The 24,270-nt window shown below is 44.8% G+C and overlaps 1 protein-coding gene across 1 annotated transcript in view; it reads left to right on the top strand.

Annotated features, from left to right (window-relative positions):
• The first annotated feature begins 6,337 nt into the window (after positions 1 to 6,337).
• Positions 6,338 to 24,270, top strand: part of OMA1 (OMA1 zinc metallopeptidase) — a 126,024-nt gene continuing 108,091 nt past the window's right edge. The window contains exon 1 of the mRNA XM_068239412.1: positions 6,338 to 6,781. Coding sequence (XP_068095513.1) covers positions 6,348 to 6,781 — 434 coding nt within the window. The 5' untranslated portion in view covers positions 6,338 to 6,347. The remainder of the gene's footprint in view (positions 6,782 to 24,270) is intronic.

The raw sequence follows: 24,270 nt of genomic DNA, 5'->3' as shown, positions 1-24,270 counted from the left end.
ACAATTACTAGGCAATGCCTAATGATGTTGATCCAGGGATTTTATCTGATTGCCATCTGGAGTCGGGAAGGAATTTTTCCCTTTAGGGGCTAATTGGACCATGCCTTGTAAGGGTTTTTTCGCCTTCCTCTGGATCAACAGGGATATGTGAGGGAGCAGGCTGCTGTTGTACTTTATACTGGTTGAACTCGATGGACGTATGTCTTTTTTCACCCAAAATAACTATGTAACTATGCTTTGGAGTTATTACATACTACCTAGTGCCAAACAGTGCCAAAAAGTTGAATGCTGGGAGTTCTTTTGAATGCTGGGAGTTCTTTATATCTATAATATATTCCTCCTCTTCCATTTATTTCCCTGCCTAGCTGATCACTTGTGTTTACAAGCAAGGCTGAGGTGACTCAGTGATTGGATGTGTAAATAAAAAAATGACAGCGCAGTTGTTAGTATACAACTCAGGAGTGTCTGAAGACTCTGGGAGGAGGGCAGCTAATGAATACACAATGAGCAAGAGAAAGGAGGGGGAAAACAAGAGTCAGGGAGGATATGATGTCAGCATTAGCTTGGCAAGATGGCCACTGCCTAGAATAGGATTTTCTGCTTTTCCTTTGTAAAATTCACAGGAATCATTACGTGGATAGCACAATACATCTGTTATGTAAGTAAAGGTAGTATTTATCTACTTATATATGTGTTTTTTATGTCTAGGTTAGTATGGGTGTCGCTTGTTCTTTAACCTCTTAAGGACCGTAGGCTTACAACCCCCTAGTGACTAGGCTATTTTTTTACAATCTAATGTTCTGCCGCTTAAATGGCTCATTGTAGAGCAATCCAACTTAGCACACAAATTAACCAATAGCCCCCCCCCTTTTTTCTGCCCACCAACAGAGATTTCTGTTGCGGGCTGTTTTTTTTTTTTTTTTTTTAATAAAAATGCATATTATTTGTATTTATTTTATTACCCACCTCCCTCCCCCCGCCAGTCAATAACAGTTATCGGCTGTCATAGACATAAGCCTCTCTGGGCCTCCCAAGGGGACAGACGAGCTTCACGGGTGTCCCCAGTATAGCGCTGCCGTAGAACGCTGTGCTGTACAATGTAAATAGACGGCAGTTTTGCCATCTAACAGTCTGTTAGCGTGTTATTACTGCTGGCAGACTGATGACGGAGCTCTGCTCCGTCATTCAAACGAGAATGCATGCGCATCAGCGCTCGATCCCCTGTAATCTGCGCCCCCAGGACTTCACGCCAATTGGCGTAGAGTGGTCTACTAGAGGTTAAGCACATCTTGTGGGCCCCAGGTCTAATAAGAGTTTGATAGAATACTCATCACTTGCTGCCAAATACAGTATATATCACTCCTTAACAGGTGCTGTTGTAACAAGATACTAAAAAACACTGTTTAAGGCGCTCTTGATGATATGATACTACTAGATGTTGCAGTGTTCTCCCCTGGCTCTTTTAGCCGTGTGCTCCACCCGGCTAATTTTGGGGAGCACCCAGCTGTCAATGGCTCTCCTCCAATCCTGTATGCAGAGCTGCAATGGCCCTACATTCCCCCATCGTGTCCCACCCAGCTACTTTTTCATGCCACCCAGCTGGAAAAAAATTTCTGGGGAGAACACTGTGTTGTATAATGTTGTATATAGGAGGAGCGTTATTGCTTACCTTCTCAGAAGGAGAAACCATTTTTTTTTTTCACAATCATTTCATTGTTTTCAATATAAAATTAAACAAATCCTTACAAAACATGTATAACAGATGCATAGTCAATAATGTGTGTAATACAAAAGGTACAACAGTATCTGCAATAGCAGATATACAATGTAAAAATGAACATGGGAGTCGGTGGCACGAAGCATCATTCACCAACTCCCCGAAAGTCAACAAATAGCTTAAGAATCAGTGGTATAATGGGGGCCACTACACAGTCTGGGTGGCCGAAAGGCTTTTGACTCAGAGTACCCTATTTCCGGTGGTATAGTCTAGGTGCCGTTAAATTATCAGCTCGATTTGGAGGGGAATGTACTCAGACTCTAATATTCTCTTAGCTAAAAGCTGTAGGATTTGAAAGATAAGTGGGACAGGTCCACTCAAAGGAAGGAAAAAAGGAGGGTGAAAGAAGGAAGGGGGAAAGGGAAAGGGAAGAAAAGCCATTTGCCACTCTGTCACCCCCCTGGTCATAGACATGGAAGATTAGACTGTGGTAAGAGAGGCTGGGAGCCAATGTGAGTAGTAAGTGAAATATGGTCTCCACACTTTATCGAATTGTCGAAGCGAGTCGTCCAAGATGGCTTTCATCTTCTCAAAACAAAGTGTGTGGCTAAGGTTGATTTTAAATGAGTTGAATGGAAGCGAAGGGGACTTCCAGGAATCTGCAATCACTCTTTTAGCTGCCAGGCATATATGTGTTAGTAGTTTATACTGGGATTTTGAAAGTTCGGGAGGTTTTATGCCCAGAAGGGCAACCTCTGGGAGTTTAGGTACTTGTGTTCGGATGGTGGTGTATAATACTTGATATATTCTAATCCAGAATCTGCGCACTTTTGGACAAGACCACCACACATGTAAAAAGGTACCCCGCTGGCCACATTCTCTAAAGCATAATCCTTTATTCGTTGGGCAGAATTTCTCAATACGATCTGGAGTCAGATACCAACGTAAAAGCACTTTATATTGGGTTTTCACTAGAGAAGAGCTTACGGAGAGGCCAGTTGTATCTCTCCACACGTGCTGCAGGTCCTCTATATCAAAAACGTTATTGAGATCTTTCTCCCACCTCAAGATGTATTGTGGCTTAGGCAAATTTGAGGGTGAGATTGCGTTTTTGTATAATAGTGAGATAAGGCCTGGGGAGCCCGGACTTGTGGCGCAGACATGTTCAAAGCACGTTTTAGTGAGAAGCGATTTGCAAGACCTAATGTATTTACTAATGAAATGAGAAATCTGTAGGAAGCGAAAGAGCTCAGCATTCGGTATATGTTTATGTTCTTTAAGAGAGGAAAATGACTTAAGTGCCACATCGGTTACTAAACTATAAATTATTGTTAGACTATTTAATCGCCACCAGTTAAAGGTGTGTGCATTATGTAACCCAGGTAGGAAATCCGGATGACCCAAGAATGATAAGAGTGGTAAGTGTGGGGAAATTAGCTTATCTGGTCTGGCCCTAAACACGCAAAGAATGCAATATTATTGGGTTTTTGATAGTTTTGTACTGAGGGGGCGCGAGCCAGAGCAAATTGCGAATAGATACAAGCGAACATATGGATCTCTCTATTTCACACCATAATGGTACGTGTTTTTCTTCATGCCATAGGGTTAGTTGCGCAATTTGGGCCGATTTGTAATAAGTTAATAAGTTTGGTACTCCCAGGCCTCCATCTGAACGCAACCTGTATAAGGTCTCTCAGGATACTCGGGGCCCAGAGCCTTTCCAAATGAAAGAGAGTAGAATTGTTTGCACTTTCTTAAGGAAGGGGCGAGATATAGGGATTGGCAATACTCTAAACACATACAAGAATTTCGGTAATATGGACATCTTGATCGCTGTTATCCGACCCAGCCAAGAAATTGCATAATGCTTCCAGCATTCCAGAAGTTGTGTTACCCCTGCCAACAGTCCCGGGTAGTTGGCTTCGAAGAGAGTGTTATAGGAGTTAGTCAAAAAAATGCCTAGGTATTTTAATTTGTGAGGCTCCCATTTGAATTCAAAAGAGTTTTGCAGGTCCAGCATGGCCTCCTGAGGTAAGGTGATATTTAGCGCTTTAGATTTAAGGCTATTTATTTTTAGTCCAGAGATGTCTTCAAAGGTGAGGAAAATGTCTGCTAGATTAGTTAGGGACTCACGTGGGTGCGTTAAAGTTAGGATAACATCATCGGCATACATGCATAGCTTATGTTGCCTGCCTGCCAACTCAATTCCGTCAATGTTATCATGGTGGTTTATTAAGAGGGCCAATGGTTCCATAATGAGGGCAAATAGCAACGGGGATAAAGGACAGCCTTGACGGGTGCCCCTGCCTATTGGAAACGTAGTAGATTTAAATCCGCTATATTTAATAATGGCGCTAGGGGAGGAGTAGAGAGCTCTAATCCATTTGAGGAAATTGGGGCCGAAGCCCCAGATGGATAGCAGTGCGAATAGGTATTCCCAGGATACTGTGTCAAAAGCTTTTTGGATATCAAGAGACAGCAGCATCATGGGAGCATCCCTGGATTTCGCTGAAGATATAAGGTGTAGTAGTCTTCTTATGTTATCGCTGGCTTGGCGGTGTGGCATAAAGCCCACCTGATCTCGCCCAATTATATTTCCGATGTCTCTACTTAGCCTAGTAGCTAACATTTTGGCTAAAATTTTGATGTCGTTGTTTAATAGTGAAATAGGTCTGTAATTTACCCATTGTGTATGATCCGAGTCTGGTTTGGGAATCATGCTAATACTAGCTAGCAGAGACTCAGAGCCGGGTTTCTCAGCATGCAGTAGTTTATTAAAAGCCCTGGTCAGCGGAGCAGCAAGGATGTCCGCATATTTTTTGTAGTATAGGGCTGGGAAGCCATCTGGACCTGGCGCTTTGTTGATCTTAAAGGATTGAATCGCGTATAGGACCTCCTCCGCAGTGATTGCAGAGTCGAGTGTTTGCTTAAATGTTTCGTCAATAGTAGGCAGGGGTAACTTATTTAGTGTGTTTAAGAGTAATGTGGAGTTAGTAGATGTAGATTGCTGGTATAACTTAGCTAGTCCCTTATGAAAGACTTCTACTATTTTCTGGGGGTTGCAAGTATGTGCACCATTACCTATATTTAGATTGATTTGGCTTGTAGCAAGGGTCAGGTCTTTTGAGGCGTCGAGCAAACATAGAGGAGGGCTTATTACAGTTAACTGCCAATCTATATTTGCTCCATCTTAGGTGTCTTTCAGCTTTACTAGTGAGAAAAATATTCAGCGCTTCTTCTGCCTTGAACCTTACATGCTTGTTAGAAGGGGAAGGATCAATATTGAAATTCTCATCTGCTTCAATATAGGATTGCTCCAATAGAGCTAATTCCTGTGTGCATTTCTTTTTCCTGCTGGAAGCGAGGGCTATGAAGTGGCCCCGGAGTACTGCTTTATGCGCTTCCCAGATGATATAGTCTGGAACTTCATCATTACTCGGGTTTAGCGCGAAATAATCTTTTATGTGTGATTCTATTTTGGTTGCGATGGCTGGGTCAGATAACAGCGACTGATTAAGTGACCATCGGGATCCAGTAGGTTTGGAGAGAAACCATTTTTTAATGGAAAAAGTAATGTTTATTCATGCACAATAGTCAATGCGTTTCATTGGACTTGGCCTGCTTCCTCAGGTCAATTCAAGTACCTGTAGAACTTTTGATCATGAATGTGAGCGCCTGAAGATAGGTATTGAGGAGATGCTTGTGAAGTTTCAGGTGTGTAATTCAGAGACCATTAATGCCTAAAAGATCAACAGGACTGCCAGGCAACTGGTATTGCTTAAAAGGAAATAAGCATGGCAGCCTCCATATCCCTCTCACTTCAGTTGCCCGTTAAAGGATATCCGAGGTGACATATGACATGATGAGATAGACATGGGTATGTGCAGTGCCCAGCACACAAGTAACTATGCTGTGTTCGTTTTTTTTCTTTCTCTACTTGAAAGAGTTAAATATCAGGTATATAAGTGGCTGTCCTGACTCAGAACGAAGGGACTACAGTGCGCCCCTTACTGATAAGAAATTCTAATTATAAAAAAAACTTTCCTAGCAGAAAATGGCTTCTGAAGAAAGGAAAGAGATAAAAAGGGCCAATAGTTCATAGATTTTTAGCTCTGGCATACTTCAATTAATGTGTCATTGAGAAAAAACAATAAGACAGTTAAAACTTAAAAAGTAGATTTAAACATGAAATACAACTGTGGAATATCTTAAAAAGTCATTTTTAGGAAAAGGGAGATAGATGCAATAGTTTATTTCATTAATTTATTTTTGCCTCGGGTTTCTTTTAAACAGTGTTTGACACCCCTACATTCAGCTGTTCTCTCCTGCATGTGTAAATGTGATGCTGATTATTCACTGAACTGACTCCAGAATTACTATAGATGTGTACAATATTTCTCAGGGATTTCCTGGCTGGGTAAATGGGCCAAAAATAGGCCAGGTGGATGAACGTGTGAATGAGGTTTTACTTCTGTTAGGTAATTATACATAGCAGGATTGGAGTATTGTGTAACGCCTTACAGAAGACTTCAGGTCAGTCCAGCCTTGTTTGTTTGAAGGAAGTGGGAGTTTAGTTGCAGATCTCTTATCGGAACAACTTTCTCTGATCTCTCCTAGAAAGACAGAAAAGATGGAGTTCGTTCGCTACTTCTGGGTTGCCGGTCGGAAGAACTTACTGCTGCACAGACTGGTCTCTTCAAGAATAACCCAGCACAGATGCTTTTCAAACACCACAAACTTTAACACACCCAGCAACAGCACAAAGACTGAAGTTTTTAAGAATTGTATCTTCTGCACACAGCGTACTTCACCTTCATCATGCAGACTTTCCCCCGGCTGGCGTAAGACAGACGGAGTTTGTGGGAAAAGACAAATCCTGTTGAATAATCCTGTACGGCATTCTGGGTCTCTGTCAAGACTACCTCAGACTGGTACTGTAGCCCGGAACCTCAACCTGTCTGCTCATGGTTTCCACACCTCCACCCGGCTGAATGTCCTGTTACCTCCACACCTGTGGCTACTCATTAAACCCATCCAGAAACTCTTCGCCATCATCCTGGGCAGGTCAGAATTTTTTTGATTTATTGTTGTCGATATTCAGCATGTTGTGTTTTATATGAATAAGGCTTGGTTCACACGGGATACTGGTGGCATTCAAGGAACGCTTTTTACCACAGGGATGGACTGATGTCCACATTGAGATAAATGGGAGCATTCATTTCATTGCGTTTACTGCTAATTGCGCGAACATCGTGATTGAGTGAAATTTTTTGGGACACTGCATGTAGCGTCCAATGCGGGTTGCGATTGGCAGTTCCCTTGGTGCTCAAACCGCGACGGGAAGCGATGCCAAACACTTTTTTTTGCTTAGTTGCAGAAAAGCATTCAGTATTGGCTAAACGCGCCACCCGCAAGAGCCCATGTGAACCAGCTCAAAAGTATCAGAATTTTTTTTTATTTCATGTTTACTGTAGGCTGGTTTTATACCTAGCTGGTGTGTTTGCAGTGCGATACTCCACCCTCATTGCATTGCAGTGCAGAAATCGTCATTCATATAACCCTGTAGCAAAGTGCGCCGACTGGGTCATATGCATAGCGCTGCCCCCTCCATGTGATTTGCCGCCCCTTGTCAGTTGTGTATTCCATTCTGGACAGGAAATATGTGACTGGGACTCCCAGCTTCCCCGTCGTACTTACGTCGTTCTGCACATGCGTGTCGCTCCATCAACAACAAATTTAACATTTCTGCATCGCCCATTGACTTCCATGCATTCTGTTGTCGCGAAAGTCAGACGGTAACACGCTTTTGACTTTGCGGTGGGTCAATGGCCGATTGGATATTTCCAGCGCAATGCAACCGGGTAAGTGTACTAGGTCCCTAGGACGTTCATTGCTGCTGCGTTACCCTGCGTGCATGAAGGGTAACACAATGCAGTGAAATGGGCCTAGTGTAAAAGTGGCCTCAAAGGAATACTTAACCACTTTACCCCCGCCCGTACGAATTTCTCCGTCCCTTTTTCCATCCTTTAACCCCCACGGACGGAGAAATCCATACTTTCCGCGCTCCCGCCGCTGCCCACGCTCCCGCTCGTAAACACGCTGCCCGCCGCTAGTAAACACGCCGCCGCCCGCTCGCCCGGAGATCAATGAACGGGAAAATCCATTCCCATTCGTTGATCTAAGCCCCACAATGATCCGCTGCTCTCCGATGGGCAGCGCGATCATTGTGAAAAAAAACAAACACTCACAGCCTCCTACTACTTCCTGCGCGCGTCCAGAAGGACGCTCGCAGGTCGCAATACACAAAAAGTTACTGTTGCCATTTTGTGGCCAAATAGTAAAACTACACCCTAAGCATTTTTTACATAGACATAAATTAGTGTTACACAAAAAAATAACTCATTGCCTCCCACACTCCCCATTTTTTTTTTTTTGTAATTAAAAAAAATTTCAAAAATTTACAATAAAAAAAAAATACATAAATAGTTACCTTAGGGACTGAACTTTTTAAATATTTATGTCAAGAGGGTATAACACTGTTACTTTATAAACTATGGGCTTGTAATTAGGGATGGACGCAAAACTGAAAAAAATGCACCTTTATTTCCAAATAAAATATTGGCGCCAAACATTGTGATAGGGACATCATTTAAACGGTTTTTATAACCGTGACAAAAGGGCAAATAAATTTCATGGGTTTTAATTACAGTAGCATGCATTATTTAAAAACTATAATGGCCGAAAACTGAAAAATAATTAATTTTTTTCCCACATTTTTCCTATTTTCCCATTAAAACACATTTAGAATAAAATAATTCTTGGCATAATGTCCCATCTAAAGAAAGCCTAATTGGTGGCGGAAAAAACAAGAAATAGTTAATTTCATTGCGATAAGTAATGATAAAGTTATAGACGAATGAATGGAAGGAGCGCTGAAAGGTGAAAAATGCTCTGGTGCTCAGGGGGTAAAACCCCTCAGTGATGAAGTGGTTAAGTCTAAAAAAATATTTACTCACCCGGGGCATCCCTCAGCCCCCTGAAGCTGGATGGTGCCCTCGCAGCCCCGCTCCGATCGTCCTGTCCCCACCGGCGGCTACTTCCGGGTTCGGCGACAGCTGCCGACAGGCTGGGAACGCGAGTGATTTTCCGCGTTCCTAGCCGCTATATCACCCTCTATGCTGCTATAGCGTAAATGTTATACGCTATAGCAGCATAGAGGGTGGTATAGCGGTTGGGAACGCGGAAAATGCCGAACCCGGAAGTAGCCGCCGGCGGGGACAGGACGATCGAAGCGGGGCTGCAAGGGCACCATCCAGCTTCAGGGGGCTAAGGGATGCCCCGGGTGAGTAAATATTTTTTTTTTTTTTTTAGACTTAAGTATTCCTTTAAATCAGAACTGAAGATAATCTAAAAATAAAGAGTTTCACCCACCTGGGGCTTCTGCAAGCCCCTTGCAGCCATCCTGTCCTGCGCCGGTCTTCCATGATACTCCGTGGAGGACCTGACAAATGTATCCTTTTTACGCATTCCAGTCTGCAATAGCGGGGACTGGAACGCGAAGAAGGATACGCGTGGACAGAGCCGCGCAGGCGCAGTGGCCTGACAGCGAAACCGAAACTCTTTATTTTTAGATTATCTTCAGGTAACAAGGCTGTAAAAAGCCTTTTTCTGCGTGCAAATATTTGTTGGTGTTATTTGTAAAGCAGGCTGTTGTTAGGCAGTAAAATGAGTGAGGTCACTTGTCGTTTAACTGGTTTGTAGTGAACGTATTCAGTGGAATACTTTGACATATGCGCTATTGCCCAGGGGTGATGCCTTGTGGCGACTGGCAAGCAGTCTCAACAATGGATGCTGCTTGTAGTGGTTTCAAATATTTACAGCTATATTCTGAAAGAGAAGTGTTCTTTCCCTGAGAAATGTTTCCACCTCCTGATCCAGCCAGTGAAAAATTGTCTAGAAATGTGGCATAGCATGGTTGGACCTGAAGTTTCGCTCAGCCTTACTGCTAACTCCACCTTTACACTGTCCCTTATGATGAGTCATGCTGTCTTCTCCTGTATGTGCAGTACTCTGCTCTTCTCAGTTTGGCTGTCCCCTTTAATGGTACAATTCTTTTCATCAGATGAGATCTTTTGACACATTTTCTACAATCGTAAGTAATCAGAAGGTAATTGATTGTTCTCAAAAACGGGTCAAATATCACATTCTCTCCTCAGATATGTAACGTTTGTGGGATCGTTTTCGTGGTCAGCGCACGAGATGCGCACTGATACAGCGAAAACCTTCCACAAGCGTATAATTGGGTGAACCCAGGCTAGGTGCAATGCACCAGCAGAGGGCAATTCCCACCGGCAGATGGCGTTGTGGAGTGCAGATGAGTACAATCGCTGCACGGCCACAGATGCCAGATGGGGATTGTACAGATCAAGACAATGCGGGGCTGAACAGCCCATAAAGAGAAAGAGCACAGGGACAGGACGAATGTGTGTTCACCAATCTAGTCGCGTCCCTGCGACGGTGAACACACATCAGCAGAAACAAAAAGTAGGAACGCGATCGCGAGAAAGGCGATCGCCACAAGTGACACAAGACAGACTAGAACAGAACACGAGGAGCAAAGGCACAGCAAATAATACAATGAGAATGATAAAGAAAATAACAAACGCTAACTAAACACGAACACCGCACTCATTCGCAACAGCGAACGCGTTTATGCGCGGTCTCCGCGTGTTAAGCACAACAGAGACAAGCACGCCTAACTAACCACCGACAGACAAACACAAAACAGAACGTGAACGCTTGCTTAACGGTTACCTCACCGAGCCTACGGCAAGCGCCCGTATCAGACAAGACAGACAAACGAGAAACAAGAACTAGGCAGAAAGGATCCACCGCTCTTCCACCAGAGCAAGTGTGATCCAAGCAGGAACACAGATCAGAAAGATCCACAGCCGCTAACGCTAGCGGCTAGTGCGATCTAAACTCAGGAACAAGAAAACAGATCAGAAGGATCCACAGCGCTAGCGGCTAGTGCGATCCAGGAAGACAGAACAGAAGGATCCACAGCACTAGCGCAAGGCGAGTGCGATCCAGGCAAGACAGATCAGATGAGATAGCTGGTAGCAACCGCTGCTCCAGCTATACTCCAAGAACAAAGATCAGAAGGATCCACAGCCGCTACCGCTAGAGGCTTGTGCGATCCAAACACGACAGATAGATGAGGTAGCCGGTAGCAACCGCTGCTCCAGCTTACACTCCAAGAACAAAGATCAGAACGATTTCCTGTCGACCACCGCTGGGACAGGACAATCGCAACAGACAAACAAAACAGATATGCAATCCTAACTGCACTAGGGAACCTGCCTAGTGCAGTCCCAAGAATTACTCTAAGATAACTTTAACAAGAAGTAGCATGGCTGACACTCAAGGAGTGTTTACTACAAACCCTGAAGGAATGACCAGCAAAGGACTCTGGGAAACATAGCTCTTTATACTGCCAGTCATCAAAGGAGGCAGGTAGGGGATTTGCATAACGAATGTATGCAAATTCCTCAGCAGCAGAACAGTCCAGAAACTTGCAATGGAAAGACAGGTCTCTCTTCCAGAGACCTGCAGCCCACAGACTAGAGGAATGGTCAAACAGCTGTCTGCCAGTGCAGCCAGCTGAGCGGATCATCACAAGATACGATCCTAAAATCCAACTGACGGATTGATAACATTTTCTTATCCAATCGACCAAAGAAATGTTTTAAATTGATATTCACAACACTCTGCACAGTTTTCTGTACAATTTGATCATTAAAGGTGCATCAAAATGAGTTACTTGTGCTGCTTCAATAAAGCAGTTCCTGTATTTTTAAAGTCAGATATACACATCTGATTGTGACTGTATATATGATGTGTACACAGTAATCTCTTATATATATACGAAATAACATCTATGCTGTAAGAATAAAGCCTGATGTGTAGCCGTGTCACTAATAGAGATGGTCAATGAGATGGAAATAATTATGCGTTGATGCCGAGCTATGCAAAGTTATGCCGAGTTATGCTCCTGAAATCAAATAATTTGCTATGTTAAAATTTGGTTTGGTAACTACGAATTAAAGGGTACCTGAGACTGATGAAAAGAAAAGGTTTATACATTCCTGGGCCTTCCTCCAGCCCCTTTCAGGCTAATCAAGTCGCTGTCCTCCTCCACCACCTGGATCTTCTGCTATGAGTCCCGGTAATTCAGCCAGTCAGCACAGTCCGGCCGCATGCCGCTAACACAGCCAGGAGCGTTCTGCACCTGTGCAATAGTGCTGCGCAAGTTTAGTACTCTCCCGGCGGCGGAGTGTGTGCATGCGCACTACGCCAGACTGGCTCAAGTACCTGGACTCACCAGAAGATCCAGGTGGCAGAGGAGGACAGCGAGTGACTTAGCCTGAAGGGGGCTGGAGGAAGCCCCAGGTATGTATAAAACTTTAATTTCATCTGTCTCAGGTTTACTTTCAGGTTTACTTTGTTACACAGTAGTACTATACTCTACATATGCACTCTCCACAGAGCTGCAGGGAATCCACTGAGAATGTTGTGCACATTAAACACAGAGGTGTTGTCTATCACCCATAAACCTGGTTCAGATTGTACATGAAGAATGTGTAACAGAGGAAGAATCTCCTTATTCCCCTGCAGAGTACCTGCACATCACTCTTACATGTACCCACACTTACATTGCCTAGGGCCTGATAGATGTTCTTTGTTCCAGTCTGTACCTTTTACAGGTACTCTTACCAAGGACTAGTTTTAGTCTATGACTAAAGGGAATACATATGGCAGTCTCCATATCCTTCTCATTTCAGTTGTCTTTTAAAATTCCTAAGCGTTGACAGTTAAGAGACGAATTTCATGTTACATACTTTCAATCAACAAGATTGTAATATGCAAATTAGAGGAGTCGGAGTCGGTGGAATCCTAAACTGAGGAGTCGGTGGATTTTTGTACTGACTCCACAGCCCTGGAAAATATTGTACCGCTTATGGTACCCACAGCTAGATTGCCTGGGGCCTGATGGATGTTATTTCTTCCTGTCTGACCCTCTACAAGTACTCTTACCAAGGACTAGTTTTGATTTCTATTTAAAGAGACCTCATAGTTAGCAGGGGCATGTGTGCACCTGCTAAAACGCCGCTATCCCACGGCTTAACGGGAGTCCCTTCACCCCCAAATCCCCTCCGTACAGCGGGGGAGCGCTTCCGCATTGGGGCAGGGCTAACCGCCGCAGCCCTGCCCCACGCGCATCTGTCAGACGCGTATCTCCGCCTCTCCCCCGCCCCTCTCAGTCTTCCTTCACTGAGAGGGGCGGAGGAGAGGCGGCGATGCGCGTCTGATAGACGCGACTGGAGGCAGGGCTGCAGCCATTAGCCCTGCCTCTAGGAAGAGAAGATTTACGACCAAGTCTACAACCAAGGTTTGCGGGGGTGGGTTTGGGGGCGAAGGGACCCCCGTTTAGCCGCGGGATATCGGCGTTTTAGCAGGGGCACACATGCCCCTGCTAACTATGAGCTCTGAAGCGAGATTTATTCTCGCTTCAGAGTCTCTTCAACAGCTACTCTACAGTAATAGCCTACATTTAGTTAAAATACCTCTCTGGTAAAAATAAAAAAACACACAGGTACTCTAATGCTTAAAAGTTAGGGTGTCCCAACACATTGTCTGTCTAACAAGATTCACTGGAAGCCGTATCAGATGGGTTCCGGTGCATAGTTCCACCTGACTGCAGAAAATGGCCTTGGCCTTTTCTCTATCAGATATAGATGGTAGCTCCAGCCCTGATGCTGAGGCATGCACGTTGGAAATGACGGGCCAAGATGGCTGAAATGAGTAAAGTGTCAGCTTCCTGGCCAGGAGCTTTTTGTTCCCAAAAGAAGATGCCATCTCAACACAGCTTTAAAATTCCTAAGCATTGGCATTGATTTGATGTCTTTTATGCTACATATTTTCAATCAACAAGATTGTAATATGCAAATTAGAGGAGTCTGAGTCGGTGGAATACTAAACTGAGGAGTCAGAAGATTTTTGTACAGACTCCACATCCATGGGCGTCCGCAGAAAATTTTCCAGGGGGGGGGCAAAAAGTGGGGAGTTAAAAATTTGGGCTGATGTACGCGCGCCAAAAAATGGAGCTACGTCATGCGGCGCGCGTAGCGCGCCGCGCCGAAAAATGGGTGTGGTCATGAACCAGAATGTGGGTGTGGTCGTGGGTGGAGACAAGTTTACATGAACTAAGCAATGGTGGGACATTAGATTAGGACAGTGGTGGCGAACCTTTTGGAGGTCGAGTGTCCAAACTGCAAAGTCACTTTACTATCACAAAGTGCCAACAGCAATTTAAACTAAATACAAACGTTTTAACTCATACATGAACATTATGGAAAATTAAGTTGAAAATAAACTGTGAAGATAAACAATTTCATCCATCGTACTCCTGAAAAAAATTATTCATTTTTTTTAGAACCTCCCAGTTTCATTTTCTGTTTTAAAAAGCAGAAAAAGTAGGTTTAATGCTATTGTCTCATATGATGATGATTCAGCTTTTTCCATAGTCTCGCAGTTAGCAATCATGTGACCCCCAACAAGACAAATTCAGCAATCATGAGGCCCCCCCCATCAAGACAAATTCAGCAATCATGAGGCCCCCAACATGACCAACTCAGCAATCATGAGGCCCCCAACAAGACAAATTCAGCAATCATGAGGCCCCAACAAGACAAATTCAGCAATCATGAGGCCCCCAACAAGACAAATTCAGCAATCTTGAGGCCCCCAACAAATCATGAGGCCCCCAACAAGACAAAGTCAGTAACCATGAGGCCCGCAACAAGACAAATTCAGCAGTCATGAGGCACATAAATAGACAGCTTTTCACATAAATAGGCAGAATGCCCCCTTAATATGTAGACACCTCTCACCTGGCAGCAGTTCCCCAAAATACACTCAATCTGACAGCAGTGGTTCCCCAAAAATAGGTAGCCCCAGGTCTATAGGTGTCCCCAGAATAGGTGGCCAGCGGTATAGATGTCCCCAGAACTGGTAGCCAGGGGTAGAGATGTCCCCAGAACAGGTAGCCAGGGGTATATGTGCCCAGTATATGTAGGCAAGGGTATATGTCCCAGTATATGTAGGCAGGGGGTATATGTCCCAGTATATGTAGCCAGGGGGATATGTCCCAGTATATGTAGGCAGGGGTATATGTCCCAGTATATGTAGCCAGGGGTATATGTCCCAGTATATGTAGGCGGGGGTATATGTCCCAGTATATGTAGGCAGGGGTATATGTCCCAGTATATGTAGGCAAGGGGTATATGTCCCAGTATATGTAGGCAGGTGTATATGTCCCAGTATATGTAGGCAGGGGTATATGTCCCAGTATATGTAGGCAGGGGTATATGTCCCAGTATATATAGGCAGGGGTATATGTCCCAGACAGTATATGTAGGCAGGGGTATATGTAGGCAGGGGTATATGTCCCAGACAGTATATGTAGGCAGGGGTATATGTCCCAGACAGTATATGTAGGCAGGGGTATATGTCCCAGTATATGTAGGCAGGGGTATATGTCCCAGTATATGTAGGCAGGGGTATATGTCCCAGACAGTATATGTAGGCAGGGGTATATGTCCCAGACAGTATATGTAGGCAGGGGTATATGTAGGCAGGGGTATATGTCCCAGTATATGTAGGCAGGGGTATATGTCCCAGACAGTATATGTAGGCAGGGGTATATGTCCCAGACAGTATATGTAGGCAGGGGTATATGTCCCAGACAGTATATGTAGGCAGGGGTATATGTCCCAGTATATGTAGGCAGGGGTATATGTCCCAGTATATGTAGGCAGGGGTATATGTCCCGGTATATGTAGCCAGGGGGATATGTCCCCAGAAAAAGTGGCCATGTGTGCAGGAGGAGGGGAGCAGCGGAGAGAAGAGGGAGAGCTATGGGCACTCACCTTAGGGGGCTCTCCCTCCCTCTCTCGCTCTCCCCTCCGGAGTCCGGAATGAAGTGTGCAGCGGCTGGCAGCGGTGGGCGGAACTTACCTCCTCTCGTCGCACGCGCCGGATGGATTATCCGCTACTCTGGCCTGATCCAGACCAGAGTGCGGCACCAGAACTTCCGGCGCAGGAGCGAGAGGAGGTAAGTTCCGCCCACCGCTGCCAGCCGCTGCACACTTCATTCCGGAGGGGACAGCGAGGGAGAGAGAGACCCCTAAGGTGAGGGAAGGGGGGGGAGACGTCCGCCCTTCCCCACTGTGCCCATAGCGATCTCTCTCTTCTCTGCGTGTTCCCCTCCTGCTGGCTGCACGGGCACGCGGCCAGGGGGGGCAGCGGGCGGCCAGGCTCGGGCAGATGCCCGGTTTTGCCATATGTGCGGACGCCCATGTCCACATCCATGGGTAAAAATTTCTCATTGGAAAAGGGGTATTCACTACTGATTGGGATGAAGTTTAATTCTCGGTTATATACATTATACATAATTATGTATAAATGATGTAGTCAGTGTTTGCCCATTGTGAAATCTTTCCTCTCACTGATTTACATTCTGACATTTATTACATAGTGACATTTTTACTGCTGGGAGGTGATGTCAGGGGAAGGATATGCTGCTTTTTTGGCAGTTGAAACCACCTGTTATTTCCCACAGTGTGATGTCAGAACCATGGTCCTGACATCACACTGTGGGAGGGGTTTCACCACAATATTAGCCATACAGAGACCCCTGATGATCTGTTTGTGAACAGGAAAAGATTTCTCCTGGGAAAGAGGGTATTAGCTACTGATTGAGATGAAGTTCAATTCTTGGTTACGGTTTCTCTTAAGTTATGTGGTTACAAACATTCTAAAGCCTGGGACCCACTAAAGTGATTTCAGCCGTGCTTTGGAATTGCCGGTTATTCCCGAAAAGGACTATGCCGATGAAAGTACTTTGTGGTGAACCCACAGGGGTGACTGCAAATTGGCCAAATTGCAATTGTGGGTCCTGCAGCATTTTTGGAACAATTGCGCTCCAATGTAAAGGATAGGAAAGCTGCAAAATGTGTGTGCTGGTAAATAGCCGATAATAGAATATTGGTAACATTTACCAACTAACCCTAACCACTTCCCCTGATGACTGTTCAACCCCCCTCCCCCTTTCTGACACTTAACCTTTTAAAGAGAATCTGTATTGTTAAAATCGCTCAAAAGTAAACATTAGGGGACGTTAGGGGACATCTCCTATTACCCTCTGTCACAATTTCGCCGCTCCTCGCCGCATTAAAAGTGGTTAAAAACAGTTTTAAAAAGTTTGTTTGTAAACAAACAAAATGGCCACCAAAACAGGAAGTAGGTTGATGTTCAGCATGTCCACACATAAAAAAATACATCCATACACAAGCAGGCTGTATACAGCCTTCCTTTTGAATCTCAAGAGATCATTTGTGTGTTTCTTTCCCCCTGTTCTCATGCACTGAAGTTTCAGGCTGCTCTTTTCTTCCTGCAAACAGCTTTGCCTTTGTCTGTAATTTCTCAGTATGTGAAAGCCCAGCCAGCTCAGAGGACAATTTATCCAGCTTGTAAAAGATAAGAGAGAAGAGAGAAGCTGCCCTAATCTAAATAACACACAGGCAGTGTGCATAGAGGGGCCTGGAAGGGGGAGTTCATAGCAGAACCACAACACTGAAGAACTTGGCAGCCTTCCAGACACAGGCTGACAAGTCTGACAAGAGAGAGATAAGTTGATTTATTACAGAGACTGTTATAGTAGAAAGTGCTGCAGTAAGCCAGAACACATTAGAATAGCTTTTGGAACTTGTACGATGATAAAAAACAGGATGCAATTTTTGTTACGGAGTCTCTTTAAAGGAAAACTTAAGTCAAATAAAAAAAATGACATTTACTCACCTGGGGCATCCCTCAGCACCCCGAAGCTGGATGGTGCCCTCGCAGCCCCGCTCCGATCGTCCTATCCCCGCCGGCGGCTACTTCCGGTTCGGCGACAGCCGCCGACAGGCTGGGAACGCGGCTGATTTTCCGCGTTCCCAGCTGCTGCTATCACCCTCTATGCTGCTATAGCGTATATACGCTATAGCAGCATAGAGGGTGATAGCAGCGGCTGGTAAAAATAAAAAAACACACAGGTACTCTAATGCTTAAAAGTTAGGGTGTCCCAACACATTGTCTGTCTAACAAGATTCACTGGAAGCCGTATCAGATGGGTTCCGGTGCATAGTTCCACCTGACTGCAGAAAATGGCCTTGGCCTTTTCTCTATCAGATATAGATGGTAGCTCCAGCCCTGATGCTGAGGCATGCACGTTGGAAATGACGGGCCAAGATGGCTGAAATGAGTAAAGTGTCAGCTTCCTGGCCAGGAGCTTTTTGTTCCCAAAAGAAGATGCCATCTCAACACAGCTTTAAAATTCCTAAGCATTGGCATTGATTTGATGTCTTTTATGCTACATATTTTCAATCAACAAGATTGTAATATGCAAATTAGAGGAGTCTGAGTCGGTGGAATACTAAACTGAGGAGTCAGAAGATTTTTGTACAGACTCCACATCCCTGGGTAAAAATTTCTCATTGGAAAAGGGGTATTCACTACTGATTGGGATGAAGTTTAATTCTCGGTTATATACATTATACATAATTATGTATAAATGATGTAGTCAGTGTTTGCCCATTGTGAAATCTTTCCTCTCACTGATTTACATTCTGACATTTATTACATAGTGACATTTTTACTGCTGGGAGGTGATGTCAGGGGAAGGATATGCGCTATAGCAGCATAGAGGGTGATAGCAGCGGCTGGGAACGCAGAAAATCAGCCGCGTTCCCAGCCTGTCGGCGGCTGTCGCCGAACCGGAAGTAGCCGCCGCCGGGGACAGGACGATCGGAGCGGGGCTGCGAGGGCACCATCCAGCTTCGGGGTGCTGAGGGATGCCCCTGGTGAGTAAATGTCATTTTTTTTATTTGACTTAAGTTTTCCTTTACCCGCACCCTAACTTCCCCCTGGCGCAACCCCCCCTTTCTGACGCCTAACCTTAACCTCCCTGGTGCAAACACCCTCCCTGATGCCTAGCCTTAGAGGATCTGTAACAGAAAAAAAAACCAGCCCCTGGGGGGTACTTATCTCAGGAGGGGGAAGCCTCTGGATCCTACTGAGGCCCCTCCATCCTTTTCGTCCTCCGGCATCCAGCGCTGGCAGCCCTGAAAAGCGGCAATGTAAGTATTTACTGAAAAAAATGCCGAAGCTCGATACGGTCCACTCTACTGCGCAGGCGTGAGTCGCGCAGTCCGGCAGACCCTATTTCCACCGGAGGCGTTCAGAAAGCCACTACTGTGCCTGCGCTGGAGCTGAAAGGTAAATATTACGCCTCTACATGCACCTGTTTTTTCAGGGGGGGGGGGGGGATCACAGAGTGGGAAGAGGACGGGGTAAGCCTCATTAGGATCCCGAGGCTTTCCCCTCCCGAGGTAAGTACCTCCAGGGGCTGTTTATTTTTGTTACAGATCCTCTTTAAAGCAAATCTGTAGTGACAGAAAACAAAAAAAAGTCAGATACTTACCTATAGAGAGGGAAGGCTCTGGATCCTGCTGAGTCTTCCCTGCCTCCTTCCAGTGCTGCCCCCCTCACCCCAAAAAATGTTTTTTTTTGTTGTTGTTTTTTAAATATGCTTTTAATATGTTTTCATGTACTTACTGTAACGATCGGTGTAACACAGAGAGGATCTGATTACCGGTGATCTGCAGTATCACCGAGAATACAGATATATACCCGATTGTTGATGATCTGCAGTATCACCGATAATCAGATATATCCTCTAACCTCTGGACACCTGAGTAGTATGAGTGTTTGGTGCAACAGTAGTACTTTGAGGAGAGCACCCGTATAGAAGGTGCTAGGCAGTACGAGATACTGCTTAGAGATCTGGTTCCTTCCAAAGTTCTGATGCTCCCCAAGGGGCGGAGCCAGGCTGAGAGTGGGAAGGACCAGAGAGTGAGTGACACCAAAGGTGAAGTGTCACTGACAGGTCTGTGAACTATCTTCCAACAGGGAAGATAGTTCTCGAGGTCGGGCAAGCCAGGTCTACAACACACAGACAGATACGGTACATAAACAGGAGACTGATTCGGTAGTCCTAAAACGAGCAGCCCTCTGCTGGATAGTCAGCCATAGTGGGAATCTGCCTAGCTCTGCCCGGCAAGCTGAGTTCTCTCTCTCTCTCTCTCTCTCTCTCTCTCTCTCTCTCTCTCTCTCTCTCCCCCCCCCCCCCTTACTATTCTACACTGGATGTTTTGTAAAACCAGTTCAGGCACAGCTTACTGTAACATGCATTTAAAACAATAAGTGTGCACTGAAAAGTTTGAAAGGGGAAAAAAAAAGCAAATGGCTATTGTGTTGGTCCATACATCTTCAGCAACCTACAGCTGTCCTCATCTGCCCAGGCAGCCAAAGCTATGAATTAAGCTCCAAACTTTCCATCCGACAGGACCAGCGATGCCCCCTTAACGATGGTCGTTAGCGACGCTTCTTACTGCCGGTGGGCTAAGCGCGATTTACCTGTTGGGAGTGAACGAGGCGATCGCGGTTCTTTTTGCGGGAGTCGTCAGGGATCTTAACCATCCAATCGGCCGTGACGGTTGTAATTGAGGCAAAACGCTAAGAGATGTTTTGTTGGTCGTGTGCCTGTACTCACGTTGCAATATCAAGGAAACAACCACTTGTTGCGCAAAAAATTGTTGGTAAAATCGTGACGTGCGTACATAGTATTACTGCTGACTTTAGTTAGGATTTAATTAAAGGGAACCTAAACTGAGAGGGATATGGATTTTTCCTTTTAAACAATACCAGTTGCCTGGCAGCCCTGCAGATCTCTTTAGCTGCAGTAGTGGCTGAATCTCACACCTGACACAAGCATGCAGCTAATCCAGTCTGACTTCTGTCAGAGCACCTGATCTGCATGCTTGTTGAGGGGCTGTGGCTGAAAGTATTAGAGACACAGGATCAGCAGGAGAGTCAGGCAACTGGTATTATTTTGAAAGGAAAAATCCACATCCTTCTCAGTTTAGGTTCCCTGAGAGGGGAGGGGAGAGGCAGGGGCAAGCAGAACGCTAAGTGAAACGTAGAGTCTGAACTTGGCACATTTGACCGGACAGGAAAATCTATGTCATGAAAGCGTATGAGAACAGATACTGTCCTCTCTAGGCTAGTTGCCGCATCCGCTTCGCTGTAACATAATACTCGCGTATTTTGCCGCGCTCCTCTCTCCCTTGCTCTGGTCCTGCAGCTCCACACATGGTCCTCTTCTCCTCCGATAGTTTCTGTACACAGCGGACACCTGCGCTTTACAACTACGGTCCTCCACTCTTCCTGGGCGGCTCTTCTACCTGATTAATAGTTCTCTGGGTGACCCTAGTGGAGCGCGTGCACTGGGGTCACGCATGACGTACGGAGCATGTGCACTACTTCAGAAATGCAGGGAACAAGCTGCCAGTGCCAGCAGTGATACATGACAATAGCCAGTGGGTATGAATTTCTAGCATGTTCAATTGTTAAAATGTTCTCAGCGGACGTCAGGGAACACCTGTACACACTTGAGGAGGCAACTACAACATTCTGGGTCTGCTGTTTCTGTTTTCCACTATGCAATGCTGCAATTTTCTTTACTACAAACCCCTGGTGCCTGGTTAGGAGAGGGGCTAGGGTTAGGTACCACTGGGTAGGGGTGCTTAACCTACTTTAGTTCCTGGACGTAGAAACTATGTCCAGGAACCATGCGCGCTCCCGGCCTGCGGTTCGTTAGCCAGGCAATCAGTGAATCGGGCTATGGTGCCCGATCACTGATTCCTCTTCCCCGCTGAAAAAGCGACAGCTTCTCTCGGAAGCTTAGCTTTTTCTGGCTGTTGCCTCCCCCATTCGTCTCTCTAAGCGTATGTTACGCTTAGAGTGACGTCATGTAAACAAACTCATTGCCGCCATCTTGTGGCCAAAAAGTAAAACTACAACTAAAAGTAAAAAAAATAAAACTTAAGACACATTTACATTATAAAACTATTGTTTACATCCCACCCTCCCAAAAATACCCAAATAAAATGTTTAATATAAAAAACAAAACAAAACATTACAATAAAAAAAACATGTAAATATTTACCTAAGGGTCTAAACTTTTTAAATATCAATGTAAAGATGAAATATTTCTATATTTTTTTTTATTTGAAACTTGTAAATAGTGATAGATGCAAAACGGAAAAAATGCACCTTTATTTCCAAATAAAATATTGTCGCCATACATTGTGATAGGAACATCATTTTAACGGTATAATAACCGGGACATATGGGCAAATACAATATGTGAGTTTTAATTATGGAGGCATGTATTATTTTAAAACTATAATGGCTGAAAACTGAGAAATAATGAATTTTTTTCCGTTTTTTTTTCTTATTCTTCCTGTTAAGATGCATTTACAGTAAAGTGGCTCTTAGTAAAATGTACACCTCAAAGAAAGCCTAATTGGTGGCGGAAAAAACAAGATATAGATCAGTTCATTGTGATAAGTAGTGATAAAGTTATAGGCTAATCAATGGGAGGTGAACATTGCTCAAGTGAAAACGACGGAACGCGAATGGGTTAAAGGATACCCGAAGTGACATGTGACATGATGCGATAGACATTTGTTTGTACAGTGCCTAGCACACAAATAACTTATGCTCAGACAGGAAGTGACTGCAGCGTGACCCTCACTGATAAGAAATTCCCCCTTTTTTTTACCTATTTCTTGCTCTCAGAAGCCATTTTCAGTGAGGATCACACTGTAGTCCCTTCCTGTCTGAGTCAGGTCTGAGTCAGCCACTTACATACCTGATATTAAACTCTTTCAGGCAGAGGGGAAAAAAAGGAACACAGCATAGTTATTTGAGTGCTAAGCACTGTACATACACATGTCTATCTCATCATGTCACATGTCACTTTGGGTTTCCTTTAAGGTTAGGCACCACCAGGGGGGTCTTAGGGTTAGGCACTAGGAGGGGTCTTCCACAGGGGGGGGGGGGTCTTAGGGTTAGGCACCACTAGGGGAGGGTTCTGTGTGAGAGTAGGATTAGGTTTAACCATCAGTAAAATATCGCTAATTGCAGCAATATTTTACTAGCGGCAAACCTCTGCGCCCTTTTTTTCAGACGCCTTCATCTCAAGTATGCCAGCTTGCTACCTGAATATACGGAATGACCATCAGATAATTTTTTTCTTCCCTGATTGCATGGGCATATTCCAAGATGACAGTGCCAGAAATCAATGGGCTGAAATTGTGAAAGAGCATGAGACATCATTTTTACACAGGGATTCTAGACCTTACTGAGAATCTGTGCTGGAGAAGAGTCTGACCAGTGGTCCGACTCTCCCATCATCTCTACAAGAATTGCAATTTTTAAATATCCTATTTTTACTTTATTACACTAACCTCTCCTGTGGTGTTTTATCATTGCAGTAATGCCTATTAATGCTCCACTTAGTGCAGGAAGTGGATTCTAATGTTAAAAATAGGATCCGTCTCCACCTAATCCGCCGAATGTTAATAAAAAAATGTATTCGCTTGCAGCGTAACGCAAGTGGAACGTAGAGTCCGAACTTGTCACATTTTCCCGGACCAGACAGGAAAATGTATGCCATGAAAGCTTATGAGAACGAATACTGACCATTCTCACTAGGCTAGTAGCGCATCCGCTTCGCCCGTTTCGATCACTACCGTGACATAATACATATCCCGCTGCCGATCGATCTCTCCTACACAGCCCAGCAGCGGGAATAAGCATAGAGATCGCCATTGGACTGCAAAAGACCAATATGAATCCTCAGCAACAGGGATAATTCTGATTGGTTCATGGTGGACCAATGAAAATTCTCCCTGTTGCTAGACCTATCCTAGCCTGTGAAGAGCACCATGCTCCTGCTAGCCCTCAGGCTGAATATAGACAGACCAAGCAGGAAATAAAAGGAGTCAGTAGGCATTATGGCTGCTTTTCTATAACGTTATTACTTTTGAGGCATGTTGGAACTTAGGCCCCATTGAGCACCTTTATTTCATATTTTACACAGCTAAGAGCCCTTTGGTTAATCATCTTGGCCAAAAATGCAATTCTGTGATGAAAGCAATAACCCCATCCACCATACGGGTTATACAGCTTCTCCTGTTCAACCAATAAGCAATTCTATTATTACCCACTTCACACTATAAAAAAGGCCCAGCTGCCTAAAGGTTGCCCAGTTTTTCTCAAATAAGAAGGAAAACAGCTGTATGCAGAAGAAAGTCATCTCGATAGAATAGAGCATATAGACATGAGATGACAGTCACTGAATCCAAATGGTAGCTTAATTATGAATGGTAACCCCCCCCCCATATTATATAGCCAGGCATAAGATTGCATTCAGTTGGGTGGGGCACTAAGCAATGTTGGAACATTTTGTTGACCTACTACTAACCAATCAGAAACAAATCTGGCTGTGTGTGTCTGGCATTACCCAATTTGATAATTTAAAC

The sequence above is a fragment of the Hyperolius riggenbachi genome, chromosome 6 (genome assembly GCF_040937935.1).
Source record: "Hyperolius riggenbachi isolate aHypRig1 chromosome 6, aHypRig1.pri, whole genome shotgun sequence".
NCBI classification, from domain to species: domain Eukaryota; kingdom Metazoa; phylum Chordata; class Amphibia; order Anura; family Hyperoliidae; genus Hyperolius; species Hyperolius riggenbachi.
This window is presented reverse-complemented; position numbering and strand designations above follow the sequence as displayed.